We start from the raw sequence: 22,786 nt of genomic DNA on the forward strand, positions 1-22,786 counted from the left end.
CCCTCACTCTTCATCTCCCCCTGGAATAGACCAAAAATCCCTTGATATTTTTGGCCGGAAAATCTTTCAGGGCTCTATGCTAGTGTCACACATAGCTGCATATCAACTATACATGACACAATATCAGAGAAATCTCGGGAAGCAAGTTCAGGGAATAGCTGACTCTCTTCCTCAACGCCATATTACAGAAAGGCCTTGAGGCTGGAAAGCATGAAGTAAGGGCTGCTTACGATTCCTTTGAGACTGCTGCTTGCTTATCAGCGACTGGAATCAGTGCCAGAAGGTGGGCCTGGCTTAAGGCATCTGACTTGCGAACTGAAAATCTATTCGGCGACAAGATACAGGATGCAGTGGCTCAACTTAAAGACCACCATGAGACCCCTGTGTCAAATGTCCATGGTACTACGGAGGCACCCTTCTCTGCAAGAAGACCTGCGAGAAGGGACCCCAGAAGACCGTTTTATCGCTCACGTAGGTACTACCCACCTACATCTCGCGTGAGACCAACCAAACCACCTCAGAGAGGACATCCACGACAGCCCAAACCATCCAGGCCTCAGCCAGCCCCGCAAACAGGCCAAGCCTCTGGATTTTGAAGTCTATCCAGAGAACAGCAGCCACTCCACAAATCCAAAACCAGACTTGCCAGTAGGAGGTCGGATTCACCACTTCATAACCAACTGGCTCAGTATTACCACAGATCAATGGGTTATATCCATCATAACCCAGGGACACCATCTAAACTTCCTCATGTTACCCCCGGATTCACCACCCAAACCACTGTGGGTGCAAAAAGATCACACAAACCTTCTAGAGTCAGAACTGTCCACCCTTCTGAGTGCCAGGGCTGTGGAAGCCGGTCCCCGGGCACAGCAGGGCAGAGGATTCTATTCCTGCTATTTTCTCATTCCAAAGAAATCAGGTGGCCTCCGCCCCATCCTACACCTTCGCAATCTCAACAAATTTCTACAGAGAGAAAAATTCAGGATGATGTACCTGGGCACCTTGCTTCCCCTTCTGTAAAAAGAAGATTAGCTCTGTTCTCTGGATCTTCAAGACGCTGATGCTCACATTCCAATATCCCCACAGCTCCGCAAATACTTGCGTTTTATAGTGGGACATCAACATTTTCAGTACTGGGTTCTGCCTTTCGGTCTGGCCTCTGCACCCCTTGTATTTACAAAGTGCCTAGCAGTGGCTGCGGCCCATCTATGGTCCATGGGTCGGAAGACGGATGCTCAATTATGCCAGCGTCCGTTTTCTGAACCCGTACGGTCAGCAGGTTTGAGAACCGACGCCAGCAAAATTGAGCGTCGGCTGTCAACCCGCTGACAGCCGTCGCGCCTGCCAAAAAGGAGGAGCTAAGGACACACTAGTGTCCTTAGCGCCTCCTTTTACCGCGGGCCCTAATTTGCATAGGCCACCCTCCTGAATCGCGCGCCCAGGAGAGTGGCCTGTGCACGTGCCGGGAGAGTGGGCGCTCGCCAACTCTCCTGCACGTTTTTCTGTATCGGCCTGATATATATTAGTCGCTTCAGTAATTGCTCCTTTTAGTTTGGCCCACTGATCCACATCTCTTGTTTTCTCCCAGCCTTCTAGTTCTTCCTCCAGATACTTCCCCATTTCAACAAAGTCTGTATTTTTTGAAACTCAAAACCCGGGTCTTTGTGCGACTTCTCCATATCGTATCGAGAGCAGGCAGTGTGGCTCTCTCGCGAAGGCCTCTGCTCCTGCTGTATCCCTGGTGGCGAGGGGCCTTTGCAGCTGCCTATTGCAGGGAAAAGATCAGCATTGTCGCGATCGCGCGGCTTAGGCCACAGTCACAGTTCACAAGGAGAGGCCTGCCCCGTCCCCAACAAGTGTGGGAACGGTGGCCATTTTGCCCGATTCGGGCCCTGATGCTGCGCAGGGCTCAGATGCACAGGGCTCAGGGGGAGGGGATTTCCCACCGATTTCTCCTCCTTCGTTAAGCCCCCAAAGGCCTCGCAATTTGGGACATGATTCTTCTCCTCCTGCCATGCCTCGGGGGGGGGGGGGGGGCCTTAAAGAGACAGCACCCATTTTCTTCTCCGTTTTTTTTACTGCTTCACAAAGCTTATAAGGAGACTGAGGCAGACTTGGATGGGCAATATTCTCCTCCTAAGATCCCCAGGCCTGCAGAAGTTCAAGGGGCTCCTAGGACCTGGCCTTCCCGTCCCGCTCCTGACGCTGAGCTACTGGCGCCTTCCACTCAGGGGTCCACCTTACCCCGGTGGATACGAGCGATGATGTTGACAGTGCCGCTCCGGTTATTTCGTAAGGAGGAGCTAGACCCTTTGATTCCTCATGTGCTACAGGAACTAGATATTCAGGCTCCGCAGCCGGTGACGGATCCTTCTTCAGGGGATCCTGTTTTGTCAGGCTTGCGGGCCCCTCCTATAGAACTTTTCCTTTCCACCTGATGCTTTTTCAGCTTATGACCTGGGAATGGGGAATGCGCCTGAAGCCACCTTAAGGGTTAGTAGGGCCATGGAAAAACTTTATCTACTGCCAGACGAGTTCTTGGATATTTTCAAGATCCCTAAGGTGGACGCGGCCGTGTCGGCCATGGCCAAGTGCCACCATGGTCCGGTAACAGGAGCAGCAGCTCTCAAGGACCTCCAGGATAGAAAGCTGGAGGCTCTACTCAAGCGGGGTATTTGAAGTATCGGCCCTCAGAGTTAGGGCAGCCATCTGTAGTAGTCTCATGCAGAGAGCTATCTTTAGATGGGTTCAACAATTGCTCACAACTCAAGAGCTCCCTCCAGCGGAGGCAGAACAGGCCGACCGCATGGAAGCGGCGGTTGCTTATACAGCGGACACTTTGTACGATCTTCTTCGTACGTCCTGCGCGCACGATGTCCTCGGCAGTTTCGGCAAGGATACTTCTTTGGCTCCACAATTGGTCGGCCGATGTCTCTTCTAAGTCTCAGCTGGGCGCCTTTCCATTTAGAGGAAAGCTATTATTTGGAGATGATCTGGAACAACTGGTTTAAGTCCTTAAGGGACAATAAGGTTTACAAGCTCCTGGAGCACAAGCCCAGGCCGTCTCGCCCCTTTTGGTGTGACCTGGGGTCGTTTTCGTGGTTAGCGCTGTTTTCGTATGGGTAGGGACTCGTCTTTTGCCCCCTCGGCAAGGTCTCAGGCTTGGGCTCATTCCTTTTGTGGTAGACGGCCTCAGTGCGATGGATCCTCCCAAGGAGTTTCCTCCACACAAGGCTTCCCAATGAAGGTGCGCCAGCCCATTCCTCCGTTCCCGAGATCGGGGGTCGTCTCTCCCTGTTTCGTGAGGAATGGGTCAAGATTATTTCGGACCAGTGGGTTCTAGATATATCATGGATTTTTGCTCGCCCGCTTCAGGATCTCTTCCTGGTGGTCTCCTTGTGGGTCTCAGGCAAAGCGACAGGTCATATTCCAAACCCTGTCTCGGCTCAATTCTCTGGGGGCGGTTGTCCCGGTGCCACTGAATGAATGGTGAACCGGCAGGTTACTCCATTTATTTCGTAGTCCCCAAGAAGGAGGGCTTCTTCCGGCCGATATTGGACTTAAAAAAGGTCAACAGAGCACTGCGGGTCCCTCGTTTTCGAATGGAGACGTTGAGGTCCATCATTGCGGCCATCCACAATGGCGAATGTTTGGCTTCTTTGGATCTGACCTTCACATAGGTATCTGAGAGCATCATCGAAGTTTTCTGGGGTTCATGGCCTTGGGCGAGCATTGCCAGTTTCATGTGCTGCTGCTCGGTTTAGCGCCGGCTCTCCGCGTCTTCACCAAGGTGATGGTGGTAGTGGCAGCGTGTCTGCGGCGGGAGGGGATCTTAGTTCATCCCTATCTGGACGACTGGCTCATTCGGGCGAAATCGGAAGAGCCTCTGCAAGGTGGCGGTTGCAGTCGGTTTTGCATCGCCTCCATTCGCTTGGATGGGTGTCAATTTCTGCAAGAGCCAATTGGTACCTTCCCAGGTGATGGAATTTCTGGGAGCACGGTTCGATATGTCTGTGGGCAAGAATTTCCTTCCTCGGGAGAGGATGGGCAAACTAATGTCTCAGGTTCGATGTCTTTTGGCCCTTCCCTTACCCAAGGTATGGGACTATTTGCAAGTTCTTGGTTCTATGGCGTATACTCTGGAGTTGGTTCCCTGGGCGTTTGCTCATATGAGGCCTTTGCAGAGGGCGTTGCTTTCCCATTGGGACCCCAAGTCCGAGGAGTTCCACTTGCCCTTGCCACTTCTGGATCCAGCCAGGGGCCAGTCTAAAATGGTGGTTGATCCCCGATCATTTACAGCAGGGAATGGATCTAGAGAATCCACAGTGGATGATTGTGACAACGGATGCCAGCCTTTCCGGTTGGGGGCAGTCTGTCAGTTACGATCAGCACAAGGTCAATCGACAGCGCAGGAGTCCAAGTGGTCCATAAATCGGTTGGAGACAAGGACGGTTTGTCTAGCATTGTTGTTTGTTTTTCTCCCGCTAATCCAGCATCGTTTGGTAAGGATCCTATCCGACAATGCGACAACTGTGGGCTTACATAAATCATCAAGGGGGGAACAGAGTCGGCCGGTGACCACAGAGGCAGACAGTTTGATGGTCTGGGCAGAATGCAATCTGCTCCGGTAGGCTGGCGTCACCACACAGCCAACGTCCAGGCAGATTTTCTTAGTCGACAGAGGCTGGATCCTGGCGAATGGGAACTGTCCGAGGAGGCGATGCGGCTCTTGACTCGCCAGTGGGGAGTCCCCTTGCTGGATTTGATGGCGACTCGGCTGAAAGCAAAGCGGCTCGTTTCTTCAGTCACAGAAGGGAGCACGGGTTGGAAGGGGTGGATGCCCTGGTTCTTCCGTGGCCTCACGACGCTTTTCCTCTGTGTTTCCTCCTTGGCTGTTGGTGGGGGAAGGTCTTAAGGCGAATAGAGTCCCACCAGGGGCCAGTTATTCTCGTAGCTCCGGAGTGGCCGCAGAGGCCGTGGTTCGCAGACCTGATCAATTTGGCGGTAGACGATCCCTTGCATCTCGGTCACCTACCGAATTTACTCCTACAGAGGTCCAGTATTTTTTCGAATCAGCCGGCTCGCTTTTGACTAGCAGCTTGGCTTATGAAAGGAGACAGTTGAGAAGAAGGGCTATCCGGATGCGGGTGATTACTACTCTACTATGCGCACGAAAGACCTCTACTTCTCTCACCTGCGTTCAGGTGTGGAAGGTTTTCGATTCCTGGTGCAGTGGGTTGAAGGTGACTCTGCGCCAGGCCACTATTGTGCACATTCTCGCGTTCTTGCAGGACGGCTTAAAGAAAGGACTGGCGTATAGTTCGCTCTGGTTTCAGGGTAGCGGCGTGCGTCTGTTTAAGAGGTAAGGTTGATGATACATCCATTGCAGGACATCTGGATGTGGCACGTTTTTTTGAAGGGAACCAAACATTTACATCCGCCGGTGTGTGCAGTGTGTCCTTCGTGGAGTTAAATTTGGTTCTCCGTGAGCTCTGTGGTACTCCCTTTGAGCCTATCAAGCGGGCTACATTGAAAGACTTAACACTCAAGGCAGTGTTCCTTGTGGCTATCTGTTCGGCCCAGACGAATATTGGAGATTCAAGCCTGCAGAGAACCATTCTTGCGAATCTCGGACTCTGGGGTTTGCTTCGGACGGTGCCTTCTTTTCTGCCGAAGGTTGTATCAGCGTTTCACGTAAATCAGTCATTTGAGTTACCAGCTTTCCTAGATTTGGATAGGAATTCTCCTCAGGCTCAGGATTTGAGGAGAATGGACGTCTGCAGGATTCTTCTGCGGTACTTGGAAGTGACTAATGCTTTTCGATTGTCAGATCATCTTTTTGTCTTATGGAGCAGTTCTTTCCATGAACAGGTAATCTGAAAAGGTAATGGTTGTTGCCATGTGACTAATCTGCTTCGCTAGAGACTGGAAATCTCTCTGTTACCTCTTGGATGCTGTTACCAGCAAGGTCGTTGGTTCCCAGATGGATGATAATATCAGCTTAGAATCTTTGCTTTCTTCTTTGATCGTGTTGACTATCTGAATAGCATTTCTGCCCAGCCGATGATCCTGAAAGGCATTTAACTGTAGTGTTTCTCTCTAGAAGAGTTCCCAAAATAGTGCCTCTGAGTGACCCAGCACAATGAGCTTTTTCCTTTGGTTATTGATTGTATTTTGGAATTTCTGTATGCATTGGGTTTCTTCTTTCTTTTCAGATACCACGTCAGTCTCTTTCACCAGAGCTTTATCCTTATGTGATGCAGATAAGACATTTTTTACTTGTCACTTGAGAGAGCGTGTGTTTCCTCATCACCGGTCTTAGTCTACCAGAGCCCACCTAATCCTGTTGAATTTGGGTTTCTTGTCACCCTGTGTAATTGGGGGGGAGACATGTGGGCTGCGTAATTATGTAGAAGGGTGTCTATGGGTCACAGGACTTATCCTACCTGAGCCCACTGTAAACTTCTTTTTTCTGAGTTTTCAGGACAAATGCTCAGTGATACTCATAGCCCCGTTATTGGCCTCGACAAGTATAGTTTCCCATGCTTCGCGACCTCTCGATGAGAGAAACCCATTCGCCTGGGCACAGCGCCCACTCTCATAACTCAGAACCAAGGCATGTTACGCCATCCGAGCCTTCAGACCCTATCCCTCACAGCTGGATGTTTGAAAACTTGATCCTGCAACTGCTCAACCTTTCAAATGATGTCTCTCAAGTGTTTGTAGCTACACGAAAGCCTTCCACATGAAATCCTATCGTTTTAAGTGGAATGGATTTACCATATGGTGCACGCAAAAGGTATAGACCCTTTTTCCTGCCCCACTCCATCTCTCTTAACTATCTCTGGCAACCTTTCAGACTCTTGGTCTCCAGACTTCCTCGGTGAGGGTACACCTGAGTGCCATCTCAGCCATACCACAAGGGCAGTGGGGAATGCCCCCGGTAACAGCGCAACCCCTTGTGAGTCGGTTTATGAGGGGCCTACTACAACGTAAGCCCCCTCTTCAGCCACCAGTTACTGAATGGGACCTAAATGTAGTACTTACAAGGCTCATGTGTGCCCGTTTGAGCCTTTGCACTCCTGCAATGTTAAATTTCTTACATGGAAAGTTCTCTTTCTAATAGCCATTACATCTGCTTAAAGGGTTAGTAAGTTACACAGCACTTGTCACATACTCACCCTATACAAGGTTCCTACATGACAGAGTTGTCCTACATAGTCACCCGAAATTCCTTCCCAAGGTGGTTACTGAGTTTCACTTGAATCAGTCTATAGTCTTGCCTACAATTTTTCCCAAAGCCTCACTCTCACCAGGGCAAGAGGGTTTTACACACCTTGGACTTGAACTTGCATTTTACCTAGACCGCACTACAGTCCATAGGAAATCCACCCAACTTTGACAGAAAAGCTTTCCGTGATAGGGTTCCATCTGCTGAGGACTACATCCACTTGTTACAGGTAAGCAACTCTGCTGTCTCCAGAATTGTACACAGGGATCTATACAGGGGCAATAGTGCCTCCCTTTTTTTGCTGACCATTCCTCTCCCTATGCAGCCAAGTATCTTTTGGCTTTTGCTGTCACTTTATCTACATATTCATGTTCATACCCCAGATCAGTCCAGACCTCTAGCCTGGCTCCTACCCCAGGTGCCGCGCTAGCCACACCGACCTTTCGGGAGGAATTGGACTGCATGGTCCAAGAAGCAGTGCTGACTGCCCTTCTGGGCTTTCAGTTGCCCACCGGCATCGGCGCCTATACCGCCTCTGGAACCGGACGCCCTATACCGCCTCTGGAACCGGCTCCGCTCCTTGAGCGTTTGAACACCCTCATCGGTGCCCTACCATCAGTGCCCATTCCATCAGGTCCGTTGGCACCCAGCCAACCACCGACTCCCTCCCCAGGTATCAATACCGATTCCGGTTTCTTTGGAGGAAGAAGATGCAGCCCATGGCTTATACCCTGTCCGGGAACACCGATGCTGGAACCAGTTCCAGGACCTTCAGGTCTATCGGTGCCTCGACGCCCAACCGAAGACAGCACCTGCACCGAGGGCATTGGGGCCAATCTCTGAGCCTCCCCCACCGTCTCCACCGGTGCCGCCCCTCCTGCCCATCTGGATTAGGGTTCCTTCCTCCATCTGAAGGCCCGGTTGGTAAAGGAGAGTCCCCATATTAACCCATGGATGATGCTTCCTCTGAACACTCCTCACAAGCTTCTGAGGAAATTCTTTCAAAGCCTTCACCCCCGGAGGAAAGGCGCCGCTCCCCCTCCAGAGGACCTCTTCCTTTCCAGCTTTGTCAAGGAGATGTCTGAGACTATTCCGTTTAAATTCAACCGGAAAGAGGACACCAGACACAAAATGCTGGAGGGACTGTCCATGAGGTTTTTCTTGACCTCTTGCCACCACCTCTGGGAGCACCCAGGAACTGTGCCTCCGGTAAACAGAAAGACTGACGCTACATACCTGGTCCAGCAAGCCCCAGATTTTCAGAGGAGCCAGTTGCCCCACCAAAATGTAGTGGTGGAGTCAGCTCAAAAGAAAGCTAAGAGATCCCGGCCTCACTCTTTTGCCCCGCATGGAAAGAGCAAAAGGTATTGGATGCCTAGGCCGTAGAGTATTCCATGGGTCAATGCTAATGGCTCGTAAAGCGGCCCTACCTACCAGCTTTACTTGACCCAGTATAGCAGAAATCTCTGGAAACATGTCCAGGATTTCTCGGAGACCTTACCTGAACAGTTTCAAGAGGGCTTGACCTTCATCCTACAAAAAGGATTGGAAGCTGGCAAGCATGAGGTCAAGGCAGCCTACGATGTTTTCGAAACTGCATCCAGAGTCTCAGCAGCTGGCATTAGTGCCAGACGCTGGGCTTGGCTTAAAGCCTCTGATCTCCGACCAGAGGTTCAAAACAAATTAGCTGACCTTCCCTGCACAGGGGACAATTTATTTGGTGACAAGATTCAAGAGACAGTAGCGCAGCTCAAGGATGACCATGAAATCCCTTGCGCCCAACTGTCCACTGTCACCTCAGGACACCTTGGCTATGGCTCGAAGAGCCATGCGACGGGATACCAGGAAAACTAACGTGCAGGCCACGCAGGTACTACCCTCCTCCATCCCGCGCTAGGACAGCCAGACCCTCTCACACAGGCCAACCTAGTCAGCACAGAACCCTTTAGAGCACAGTCAGCTCCCCAGGACTGGTCCTGCAGTGGGGTTTTGACGCCTTTCTAGAGAGTAGCAGTCAACCTCCATTGCACCCCCCTAGACCCTCTACTGGTGGGAGGCTGCCTATGCCACTTTGCAAACAAATGGCATTTGGTCACACCCTCGACCGATGGGGTACTGTTATATTGACCCACGGCTACCACCTAAATTTCCTTGCTGAACCCCCAGACTCTCCACCAAGTTCTAGGAGCACAGCCTAAACCATCACACAGTGCTCCTCAAAGGCCCAAATTCTCTCCTACTGCAGTCCAGAGCCATAGAAATTGGTTCCCCGAACACAGCAAGGAAGGGGGGTTCTTCTACTCTCGATACTTCCTAATCCCGAAAAGAACCGGCGGCACATACATCCTATTTTGGACCTCCACACCTTAAACAAATACCTTCACAAAGAGTGGTTCAGGATGGTTTCCTTGGTGAACATGCTTCCATTTCTGCAGCAAGAAGATTGGCTCTGCTCTCTAGATCTTCAGGGTTGCGTATGCCCACATAGCAATATTCCCTCCTTATCGAAAATACCTTCGATTCGTAGTGGGACACAGACACTTCCAATACAGAGTGCTACCGTTTGGCCTTGCCTCAGCACCTCGAGTATTCACCAAGAGTCTGGCAGTGGTTTAGCAGCCCAATTGAGGCGGGAGAATATCCACGTCTATCCATATCTATACAGCTGGCTTCTTCAAAGTCCCATCCAGGGAAGGAGCCATTCACTCCCTCCATCTACTGAAAACAAAGACTTAATATTAAAAATTTTGATTCAGTGGCAGGCGCAAGATAAGGCTTATTGGAAGTTGTGGGCAAGAGAAGGGGCCACTTATGCAAGATTAGGAACAAGAGCAAATATGAGTCGGCCCAAATGATAAAGTAGTGGCCCACACACACACACACCATATATATATATATATATATATTGCAATTATGTTCTTTGACCACTGGTGGGGGCTGGGCTCTGGCTATTACCATATGTTCTTAGTGTTTGCAATGTAATTGATACAAGGCTTCCAAGGGTTTGATCATCACTCCTGCACACCCTAAAGCGCCCCCCTTGGATCCTTGCCTGCAGATCCAGGTTTACTTTATTTGAATTAACCCAATGCCAAACTTACAAGTATGAAGGAAGCAATGTTTTGCAGCTTCTCAGCCTCGTCAGGAACTGATTTGCCTCCAGGCGCAAGTCACCTATTCAATTTCCAGATGGACTGTGATCTTTTCATCATATTTTGAGATGTATGGGAACAGGGATCAGGAAGAGAAGAAAAGGGCCCGTCCCTGCAACCAGGAACTTAATAATAATAGACCTGAATCCGAAAGAACCTGCAGAAGGCCGAGGGCTTTGAGGGCATGAGCCTCAGCCAGTTAAAAGCTTATAGCAGACCAGGTATGTGGAAATAGAGAAGTGGAAGAGAAAGAGAGAAGCAAGTAGACATATGAAGGAGAAAGTGACTGTTAGCTGCGCTCTCGAGGACACGCGGACGGGAAGGAGCCAAGACAATGGCAGACCGCCGAAGAGGAGGGGAACAAGACCCCCCCTTTGGGAAAGAATCAGTGTTGCGTACTGCAAAATGAAGGCCATTGGAAGAGAGACTGTGAAGAATGGCAAAAGAAATACGGGAGCCCTGCAGTGAATACTAACGACAAAATGGACCTGCACCGACACAAGGGGCCGAGGAGGAAGGAGATCGGACAACCCCCACTGGCAGATGGCGGGGGAGGCGACAAGGAGCATACAGCCTGAAGAGACCGGGAGGGAAGAATCCCCACTGACCCTCTGGTGGAGATCCACGAGGTAACACAACAAAAATCAGGGGCCTGTTGGACTCAGAGGCCAACGATCTGTCATGACTGCACCAATCGGCCCCCCCGACGAAAGAGACTGTTTCTATAGTGGGTGCCTCAGGTCAGGTACCTCACTGCCCCTCTGCAGAAAGAATGAAGTATACAAGTAGGCGGGACCATGGTATCCCTTATCGGATGGAAACCTGCTGTGTAAGCCTCAGACCCACATTGAGATTTCAACCAACAGGGGAAGTTAAAGCCTCCTTCGGGGACCATCCAGTGATACTCATCTGTTCCCCTCCAAGAAGAATGGAGACTACATCTTCCCATAGTCGAACGAACCATCGAACATCGATATGAAAACAACACCTTACCACCACTCCTGCTCCAGTTGTTAGGATTTCTGATAAACTGTCCCAAATTCCATCTAACTCCATCACGCAAACTCTTTCATCGGAGCCGATCTAAACACCACTGTGTCCAGAGCAGCCCTCCAGAGGACCGTGCAAAACACTGTCCACCTTGGCCCAAAACAGTACAAAGTCGTCAGACAGCATAGGCTCATCTGCTCCTAACCTGCTAGGATACATGGTATCCACAGTTCATGTCACCCCAGTGGCTCGACTTGCCATGAGAATAACACAATGGACTTTAAAATCCCAGTGGTCCCAAGTCACTCACACCTGTCACAGGTCGTCCAGGTAACCAGCCAGCTTCGTCACTCACTGGCTTGGTGGGACACGGGAGTCCAATTTATGAACAGGACTATCCTTCCAACCACTGGAACCGCAAATAACGTTGACTACAGATGCCTCCAACTGGGTTGGGGAGCCCACGTCAGCGGATTGCAAACACAAGGAACCTGGACCAGGGACAGAAGTGGACACTCAGATAAATTTTCTGGAGCTCCGGGCAATACCATGTGCTCTATTCGCATTCCAGGATTGCCTATCCAACAATGTAATCCTAATTCAAACAGACAACCAGGTAGCGATGTGGTATCTCAACAAGCAGGGGGGCACAGGCTCTTATCTGCTTTGCCAGTAGGTGGTGCAGATCTGGCCCTGGGCCCGCTCACAATTCCATGCTACTGAGAGCACCTACCTGGCGGACACAAAGAATGTGATGGCAGGACTGTCTCAGCCAGAACTTTCATTCCCCACGAATGGTCCCTGGACCCCTCTGTGGCAAACAGGATTTTCCACCAGTGGGGTTGCCCAGACATCGACCTCTTTGCGACTTTTCACAACCGCAAGTGGACCAATTCTACTCTCTGCTCCGCAGCCGCAAGACACCAACAATGGATGCCTTTGCCCTTCTCATGGAGCATGGGTCTGCTGTATGCGTACCCTCCTATTCCGCTCATCAGCAAGACTCTCGTAAAGTTACGTCAGGACCAGGGCCACAATTGATCCTCATAGCCCCGTATTGGCTGCGCCAAGTTTGGTTTCCCATTCTTCGCGACCTCTCGGTCCAGCAGCCTCTTCGCCTGGGCATGGCGCCAACTCTCATAACGCAGAACCTGGGTGCCTTATGTCATCTGAACCTCCAGTCTGTCTTGACAGTCTGGATGTTGAAAGGTTGATTTTGCAATCCCTTGACCTTTTCCAGTGATGTCTCCCAGGTCCTCGTAGCTTCACTGAAGCCTTCTACTCGGCAATCTTACCACTCCAAGTGGAACAGGTTTTCCTTATGGTGTACGCCGAAAGGTCTGGATCCCTTCTCTTGCCCCAAACCAAGGCTCCTGGACTACCTCTGGCACATCTTGGAGTCTGGCCTACAGACCTCCTCCATCCGGGTACATTTAAGTGCTATAGCCGCTTACCATAAAGGTATAGGAGATGCCCCAATTTCGGCGCAACCCCTTGTAGGGTGCTTTATGAGAGGCTACTACATTGAAGCCTCCACTGCGTCCCCCATTGCGGCCTGGGACCTCAATGTTGTCCTGGCAAGACTCATGTGATCTCCATTCAAGCCCCTGAATTCCTGCGAGCTGCGACATCTCACTTGGAAGTTATTTTCCTAGTGGCTATTAACATCAGCTCGTAGAGTCAGTGAGCTCCAGGCACTAGTAACATAACCACTGTATACAAGATTTCTCCACGGCTGGGTAGTGCTTTGCACTCACCCTAAATTCTTGCCAAAGGTAGTGTCTGATTTTCCATTTAAATCAATCCATAATACTACCCACCTTTTTTCCGAGGCCTCACTCACACCCAGGTGAGTGGGCCCTGCACTCCTTGGACTGTAATACGTGTGCTCGCATTTTATATAGACCACACTGCAGCCCATAGGCAGTCCAGCCAACTCTGTCTCCTTTGATAAAAACAGACTTGGAGTTGCGGTAGGTAAGCAGACCCTGTCCACCTGTTTGGCGGACTGTATTCCTTCTGCTACCAGCAAACAGGCCTTCTGCTACAGGGACATTTGGAAAGCACATTCAGTCAGGCCATGGCAACGTCCAGTAGCGCACTTTCGTTCAGATACCCATTGCCGACATCTGCAAAGCTGCGATTTGGAGCTTTCTCCATACCTTCGCAGCTCATTACTGTCTTGACAAAGCTGGCAGGCAAGACAGCGTCTTTGGCCAGTCTGCCCTGTGTAATTTGTTTCCAGTTTAGAAACCCAACTCTTCCTACCTACAGTCCACTGTGAATTTCAGGCTACCCTACATAATCAACAGCACCCCTGTTGTGCCTGTTGCAGATTTTGGGTGCTGCTTGGTTGACTGTATTTCAGGCATCATGTAGCTCGCTGTTCACCCATATGTGAGGTCTACCATCCTGCTTGTCCTGGGAGAAATCAGAGTTGCTTACCTGTAACAGGTGTTCTCCCAGGACGGCAGGATGTTAGTCCTCACAAAACCCGCCCACCACCCCGCAGAGTTGGGTTCGATACAGTTTCATATTTTATTTTTAGCTCGTACGTTTTGCTGCAAATGAGACTGAAGGGGCCATAGGGTTAGAGGCTTGCTGGGCATGCTCAATGTGCCAATCAAAGTTTTTAGAAACTTTGAAAAAAGTGTTCTGTGACAGGGCTCCATCTGATGATGTCACCCATATGTGAGGACTAACATCCTGCTGACCTGGGAGAACACCTGTTACAGGTAAGCAACTCTGCTTTCTTGTGGCCTGGTTTGGCCTCTTGGAAACAGGATGCTGGGCTTGATGGACCCTTGGTCTGACCCAGCAGGGCAATTTCTTATGTTCTTATGTTTAAAGCTTATTCCACTATGGCCCAGGCAGTATCCTGGGTGGAAGCTAAGCTACTCTATCCCGTCAACATCTGTTGAGCAGCGATGTGGTCTTCCTTGCACACCACCTCCGGGTTCTGACGCCTGGACGTCCAAACCTGAGAAGATGCAGCCTTTTGTGAGGGAACTGCTACTGGACCACTGGCAGCCTCCCGTTCTGTTCGGGAGTAGCTTTTTTTACATCCCATTGGTTCTGAGTCCATGTGGCTACACGCTAGGAAATGGAGAAATTACTTACCTGATGATTTCGTTTTCCTTAGTGTAGACAAATGGGACTCAGCATCCTGTCCACGGCTGCCCATGAACGGTGCTAAGGAATTGCGCATGAATCTCAATCCAAAAGAGGTTACAGATAAGCCATCACCCTAACCCTAGATGTGGGTATCTATAATATTGCTGGGATTCAGCGCTTATGTTTGGTTGAGTAGAGTTACGGTCACAAGTTTTAATCAAGTTATTAAATTGTATTAAAGTTTTTCAATAGTATGTCCACAATGGCTTTTGAAGAGAATACTGAATGGCTGAGGTCACTGCAGGGGTATATCTAGGGTGATGTCCGCTTTGAAACCTGACTCCTTTCAATCTTCTAGCAGGGGAGCACATAACCCATTGGTCCTGAGTTCATCTGTCTACACTAAGGAAAATAAAATTATCAGGTAAGTAATTTCTACATTGGATGGTCTGCGTGGACTGCCAAAAGCTTTCCCCTTTATCAAAGAAGGTGAAGAAGCTGATTGAAAGGGAATGGGATTTCCCCGAGGCAGGTCTGAAGGTGGCCAGGGCTATGGCCAGGTTGTATCCCTTCCTAGAGGACACTTTGGAGGTTTGGAAGCTTCTAAAGGTAGATGCAGCGGTGTCTGCTGTGACCAAGAAGACAACCATTCATGTGGCAGGTTTGGTGGCACTAAAGAATGTCTAGGACCAGCAGCTAGAGATCTTGTTGAAGAGGCTGTTGAGGTCTCGGCTCTGAGCCTTAGAGCTGCCGTCTGTGCTAGGCCTAATGCAGAGAGCTTGTTTGTGCTCTCCTGTGCAGAAGGCATTGGGGGCCTCTGCTGATTCCAACCAGGAGGCTTGGTTGGAGGCAGGTGTGGCCTATGTGGCGGATGCCCTGTACAATATGGTTTGGATATCACCCAGGAATATGTGTCCGTAGTAGCCACCCCGAAACTCCTGTGGTTGTTGTGATTGGTCGGCGGATGTGAGGTCAGAATCGCAGCTTTGTAATCTCCCCTTCAAAGGAAAGCTGCTGTTCGGGTAATATCTGGAGAAGCTGATGAAGCATTTGGCAGAATCTCAAATGGAACAAGTTACCCGAATATAAGAAAGTGGGCAAGAAGACCTTTCCACTGCACTCACGTTTTCAGTAAATGAGTTCTTCCAGATCCACATAGAAGCAGAGTTCAGGAAGGTAGCAATCCTTTTGAGGGACCCCATAGACCAGCCAGAGATAGCTCCGGACAGGGTTCCGGAGGAGCTAAGTTGTCCAGTAAAGGTAGGCTGGTCCACTCCCTCCCTGGAAGCTGTCAGAGGGAGGTTATTCCTTTTTTTATGAGGAGAGGACCCAAAATCACTTCTGATCAGTGGGTTCTGGAAGTGATAAGGGATGGCTAAGCCTTAGAATTTTTGCACCCCCATCAAGGAAGCCTGTGTGGTTTCCTGTTGCGCTCCGCCCGTCAAACGGGCAGTGGTGTGGGAAACGCTACAAAGGCTGGAGTGCCTGGAAGCATTGCCCCGGTTCTCCTAGGAGAACAAGGTCGAAGAAGATATTTGGTTTACTTCGTTGGTTCCCAAAAAGAGTTCCTTTCGGCCTGTTCTAGACCTGCAGAGGGTCAGTGCATCCTTGCAGGTGCCGTGCCTTCATATGGAGACGTTGGGGATGGTGATACAGCAGTTGTGCGATGAGGGAGTTTCTTGCGTCCTTGGATCTAATGGAAGCATAACCGCACATTCTCATCTGAGCAGGCCATCAAAAGTTTCTGCGCTTCATGGTGCTAGGAGATCATTTTCAGTTTTTAGTGCTTTCCTTTGGGATGGCAACCACACCAAGAACGTTCATGAAAGTGGTGGCGATCCTCAAAAGGGAAGGGATCCTAGTACGTCTGTATCTGGACGATTGGCTCATTTGAACGAAGGCAGAGATGGAGTGTCGCGGTTCCATCCAATGAGTAACTGAACATCTAAGGTCCCTGGGTTGGGTGATTAAACCTGGCAAAAAGCTGAGCCTTCTCAGTCATTGCAATTTCTGGGGGCTCGATAAGATACCCGGTTAAGTAAAGTGTTCCTTACCCTGGAGACAGTGGTCAAGTTGCAGACTCAAGTTGTCGGATGCTGAATCTGTTAGCTCCAAACGTTTGGGATTATTTACAAGTTCTAGGTTCCATGGCATTCTACTCTGGAGTTGGTGCCATGCACCTTTGCTCACATGCAACCTCTCCAGAAGGCACTCTTGTCCCATTGGAATCTGTTGTCTGAAGAGTTTCAGCTAACATTGCCACTCTAGGGGGAATCCAGATCCAGTCTCTCGTGGTTGACTGTAGTGTCCCAGTTTGGAGAAAGGAGTGGATCTAGAAGTTCCAGACTAGGTGGTGGTAACCTCAGATGCCAACCTCAATGGTTGGGGAGCAATATGTTGGGATTCGGCAGCCCAAGAGCAGTGGGCTGCCGAATCCCAACATATTGGGATTCGGCAGCCCACTGCTCTTGGGCTGCCGAATCTCTATGGTGCCAGTAGAGATGTCCTTGGTCGATCAACCATCTGGAAACAAAAACTGTTCGCAGGGCGTTACTGGTCTTCCTTCCATGGATTCAGGGGCATGCAGTGCACTTGTTCTCGGACCTTGCAATGACAGTGGCCTACATCAATCATCAAGGCGGAATGATGAAGAGTCGTTTAGTGGCTCAGGAGGTTCAGGAGCTCTTTGCCTGGACAGAAAGATATCTACCAGTACCAGCAACTTTGCACATGGCAGGAATGGCCAATGTGCAGGTGGATTATCTCAGCAGGCAACAGGTGGCCCAGGGGAATGAGAGTTGTCAGTGGAGCCTTTGCCCTCATTTGGCGCAGGTAGGGTGAGCCTAGTTCGATCTCTGGCAACTCGAGAAAATGCCAAGGTGATCTGGTTTTGAGCCGCAGGAGGGAATTCGGCTCTGAAGGAATCAGTGCTCTAGTGCTTCCGAGGCCAGTGAGGTTTATGCTGTATGTATTTCCCCCCGTGACCGCTCGTAGGTCAGGTGCTATGTCACATCGAACAACATCCAGAAAGAGTGATCCTGGTGGTGCCGGAATTTCTGCACCGTCCGTGGTTTGCAGATCTGGTTCATCTGGCAGCAGATGGTCCCGTCCGAATAAGTCAGGTGTGGGGATTACTACGCCAAGGGCCCATCTTTTCGGAACAGGCAGATTTCTTCTGTTTAGTGGCTTGGCTTTTGAGAGGCGAAGCTTCCACTTGAAGCAGTATTCAGAGCTGGTGATTACTACTCTTGTACAGGCTAGAAGATCATCTACTACTTTGGCATATATACGAGTCTGGAGAGTGTTTGAGTCTAGGTGTGGGGGTCCATGACATTGATCCTTTGCAGGTCTTGGCCTTTTTGCAAGATGTCTTGTCAAAGGGTTTAGCCTATAATTCTTAGTCCAGGTAGCAACATTAGGCTGTTTCCAAGGGAGGCTGAAAGGGAGCCCGTTAGCATCTCATCTGGTCATCGTACATTTTCTTAAAGGAGCAAAACATTTGTGTCCTCTGGTTCGTAGGATATGTCCATCTTGGAATCTTAATCTGGTTCTTCGAAGTACTGTGTGGGCCTCCTTTTGAACCATTGAGAAGGGCGTCTTTGAAGGACCCTCACTTTGAAATCTGTGTTCTTGGTGGTAATTTGTTCAGCTAGGTGAATTTCAGAACTACAAACCTTATCGTGCAGAGATCCTTCTTTGCAGATTTCAGACGACGGATTCTTCCTTTTTACCCAAAGTCATATCTGCCTTCCATTTTAGCCAAACAGTGGAATTACTGGCTTTCCGCACCTGATGTCTGATTCGCCCTATGCGAAAGAGCTTCACCTTTTGGACGTGTGTCTGGCCTATTGCGACATCTCAAGGTTACAAATGATTTTTGGAGGTTGGATCATCTTTGTTTTTATTCAGTGGAGCAAAGAGGGGTTGCAAAGCGGTTAAGAGCACGATTACGAGATGGTTGAAGGAAGCTATTATTTCGGCTTGTATCTGTAAGGGTAGGTTGGTCCCGGGGAGGGGGGGGAGCCGCGGGTGCATTGTACTAGGGTGCAGACAACTTCCTGGGTGGAGTGCCAATTGGTTTCTCCACAGGAGATTTGTTGAGCAGCAATTAGCCAAACATTACTGTTTGATGTTCAGGCTCTGGAGGAGGCCACATTTGAAAGTGTGCTGCATGCAGGTCTTTCAGGTTCCTGCCCAGTGTAGAGGGACTTGGTACATCCCACTTGCCTGGACTGATCTGGGGTATGAACAAGAAAGGAAAATTGGCTCTTACCTGTTAATTTTCATTCCTGGAATACCACAGATCAGTCCAGACTCCCATCCCCTTTTTGTTGCGAAAGACCTTTCCCATTTCTGGACGTTACTGTTGATGCAGAATTTGAACAAGATTGAATATAGTTTAAGCTATTTTGGAGTTGGAAGTTTTTCATTACCCTAAGTTCAGGGTTCAGTTTTGTTTGGGTTCCAACTTTAATCCTCAGTTCTCTCTAGAGGGAGAAATCCTTGGAGTTTGGGAAGTAGTCATCTTGGCTTGGGTGCAGGTCAATAGTGAGGGACCTGAGGGTGGCACACTCAGTTAAGTAGCAGTGCCTGAAAAATTTTTATTCTTTTCCTCCGATAACTGATACAAAACCCACTTGTCTGGACTGGTCTGTGGTATTCCAGGAACAAAAATTAGCAGATGATAACCAGTTTTTCCTTTTGGCCATCTTAAGATCATCATATGCAATTGCTCCCAAATCCTGCTCTTTCGTGCTTAGAAAAATTTCACCTTCAATATTGTATCTCTCCCTGGGGTTTTTATATCCTACATGCTGCAATTTGTTTTACCACATTGATTTATTTATTTGATATATAAGCATAGTAAATGGGTATTTAGAAACAAGTTTAAGAAATCTCCACTGAAAAGTAAAGGTAGGCTTGAATAGACCAGAGATTAGTTCCTTAAGATTCTACTTCTCTAGCTGACCAGAATTGGGAGTGCTGTTCCGTAAGGTAAGGAGAGAGATTTTATGGGTAAGTTTAGTAGATACTGTCTATAGCTACATTTGCTGGCTATGTCAGATGTTGACTTCTGTAGATTACTGTGATCATTGGTGTTACAGTAACTATTTTAACCAGTCCTTATTTTATTTCTCTTAAAAATTCAGCATAGATAAGTACAGTTAAACACCAGCATAAATGATTAGAATGAGAGAGCCTTATATTATCTTTGGCATGCTTAGGTAATCAATACAAAATCCAAAGGGTGCCGGTATGCAATTGAATTAGCAGGGCTACAGAGAGACTGGAATGTGATCTCAAGCCCTTGTTCTGCATAATGCAATATAGTCACTTTCTGTCCTTCTCAGGCATTTGTTTTATGATTACATTTTCTGTTTTCTTTTCTCTGAAGAATGCAGATGTTATTTGCTGCACTTGTGTGGGAGCAGGGGATCCAAGGCTTGCAAAATGCAATTTCGTTCAATTTTGATTGATGAAAGTACCCAGGCCACAGAACCTGAATGTATGGTACCAGTGGTGCTTGGAGCTAAACAGGTAAAGTTCTTTCCTGCTATAATCCATGTTTAAATGGCAGTGAATAATGTGGCCAGAGATGATTTGTGCCATTGTAAATCCACATTTATTGTAATGCACTTGTGCCTCTTGCCTTAGTGCTTTAATAGCCAGTTGAACGTTACTCTGTGGTAGTCCAAATGTAGCAATACAGTATTTCAGAACTGGAACATATGTAGTTTTTACTTATATGGAATAGATATTTTGGCAAACTCTTAGGTTTTTATGTTTTGATATGAAATTAGAATAGAGGAGTAGCCTAATGGTTAGAGCAGCAGACCACGAACCAGAGAAGCCAGGGTTCAAATTCTACTGCCATTCCTTGAGACCTTGGGCAACTCACTTTACCCTCCATTGTCTCAGGTACAAACTCAAAATGTGAGCCCTCTGGGGACAGGGAAATAACCACAGTACCTGAATGTAATCTGCTTTGAAGTGGCTGAAAAGCAGAATATAAATTTAAAAAAATAAATTACCTATCCAGTAAAGCTGTTTCTCCTGAGGACAAGCAGAATGGTAGTTTCGCACATAGGTGACATCATCGGATGGAGCCTGATATGGAAAACTTATGTCAAAGTTTCTAGAAAATTTGACTAGGCATATTAAGCATGCCCAGCATACCCTATAACACATCCATGTGGGGGTCCCTCAGTATCTTTTTTTTTTTTTTTTTTTTTCTTCCTGAGCTGTGAGCCTTTAGGGTTGATTGAGCTCTAAAAAACTTGGCTTTTTCCTTGTGGAAAACTTTGTTTTTCTTGTTTTTTTGCCCCAATCAGGGTTTTCATCAATTGGGGTAACTTTCTTTTTGCGGTCCGGTCGTCCGTCCGTCCCCCCCCACCCCCCCCCCCCCGTCCCCCATGGTGTTTTCACTGATGCCCCCAGTGCCTGAGGACTGTATCAATCACCGATCCTCATGATGTTTGCATCCTCTGCCTGGGGGCATTGCATAATGCTGCTTATGGACTCAGATGACCCTGAAGGGACGTCGTCTCTGACTTGACAAGATGAATCAGCTCTTAGGGTGGAAGAAGTCTGAGCCATCTGCATCGGCAGACCTCTGAGCTGCATCGATGGACATCACACCATCATTAGCGGGACTATCAGTTCAGTTGAGGTAGCTGGTGGATAGGGATGCCAGAGACTGCTGTTTATTTCCTCAGGTCCGAGGATGCCGGGTTTGTTGGCCTCAGTACTGGGGAAGGACCGGGCTGAGCATAGAGGAAAACCTAGGAAGCATCGGCACTTTTGGCGTAATGCCTCCGAAGCAACTCTGTGACGAGGAGCACCCATCTTCCATCAATGCCCAGTGTCTGCAACAGTCTCTACTAGATCTGACCACCCCTCCTCCTTCCCAGTTATCATTAACATCGACAGCATTCGAGCAGGAGCTTGTGTCGAATCCAGCTGGCAGAGGAGCAGACACAGGGTTTCGGCCCTGTGGCAGCGATGGCACCAGAGTTAGTGCTGCCTGTCCTTGTACTGCTTCTGGAGAAAGCTCAATGTACTTACTGGTGCGTACAAACCCAGTTCCCTGTACGTACCCGGATCAGTCCAGACACCTGGGTTGTGACTTCCGCACCAGCAGATGGAGACAGAGCAAGACTTGTCGGGCTCCCTATATATAGTAAGGTGCCACCCACAGTCCCTCAGTCTTTCTCTGTCTCCAGCAGATGGGGCAGGTCCACCCACAGTCTCTGGGATCCCTGGGTCGTTTTTTGTAGTTAGTCAGGGATAGTTTAAAAAAAAAAAAAAAAAAAAAAAAGCGAAACAGAAGAGGAAAGAAGAAAGAAAGTCTCCCTCAGGACCTTCCCAACCCAGGGGGTTGGGAAGTCCTGAGGGGACCATCCCCCCTGGTTGAGGCCGCTGCTGAGGGTCGAGGACTCTGCCGTGGCTGGCAGCAGTGTCGGGGGTGACACCGGGGAGCCCGGTTCACTCATCCCCGCTGGAGCAGAAGAATTCAGGACCCGGGACAGCGGCATAAGTAAGTAAGTAAATAAATAAATAAATAAATAAAAAATAAAAAAGTTTCCGGGGACTTTGTTTTTCAGCCACGCCGTCTCTCTCGTTCGCTCGCTCGGTCAGGGTGCTTTGCGGGGGGGGGGGGGGCGACTGTTTGTTTTAATTAAGTTACCTTCTCCTCGCCGAGGGCCGAGGAAGCCGAGGGGGGCGGCTTGTCGCGCATGACGGGGTATGCGCGAATTGCGTCTCCGGTGGCGAGGGATCGTCTGAGGTCGGTCGGGGGGGGGCGCTCTCGGGCGGAGCGTTCGCCGCCGCGCGCCGTGCACTTGGAGGCCAGGGCTTCAGAGCCGTTCCCGCTTAGTGCGGGAACGGCGGCCATTTTGGAGACGGTCAGGGACGCCACGAGGAAGGCTGCCTATAATGGCAGCCAGCCTCCTCTGCTTTCGCTGCAACAGCGGGCCCCCGAGGGGAAGCCTCGGGGGGGCTTGGCTCGGGGGGGAACAAAGTATGGAGGAGGTCTCCTCTGGGTCAGAAGATTCATTTTCCGCGGATTTTTGCCTTGCTGTTCCGCAAGCTGGTGAAGTACAAGAGATCCAAGAAAAAGCCTGGGAGATCGAAAGGCCTCGGGGGGCATGGAGGGGCGCTCTCAGCCCCGGAAGAGGACTGCCCGGGATCGGGCCCAGAAGGACCCGCCTAGGGAGAAGCGGCCGATGCGGGGAGCTCCGCAAGACTCTGACATGGAGTCTACCACCTCCTCCTCGGAGGAGGAGGTAGACTCCAT

The 22,786-nt window shown here is 49.6% G+C and overlaps 1 protein-coding gene across 1 annotated transcript in view; it reads left to right on the forward strand.

Moving 5' to 3' along the window:
* Positions 1-22,786, forward strand: part of UPF1 (UPF1 RNA helicase and ATPase) — a 443,827-nt gene that overhangs the window by 215,339 nt on the left and 205,702 nt on the right. The window contains 2 exon segments of the mRNA XM_029614488.1: positions 19,886-19,934; positions 19,937-20,028. Coding sequence (XP_029470348.1) covers positions 19,886-19,934; positions 19,937-20,028 — 141 coding nt within the window.

This window comes from Rhinatrema bivittatum, chromosome 8 (genome assembly GCF_901001135.1).
Source record: "Rhinatrema bivittatum chromosome 8, aRhiBiv1.1, whole genome shotgun sequence".
Taxonomy (NCBI): Eukaryota; Metazoa; Chordata; class Amphibia; order Gymnophiona; family Rhinatrematidae; genus Rhinatrema; species Rhinatrema bivittatum.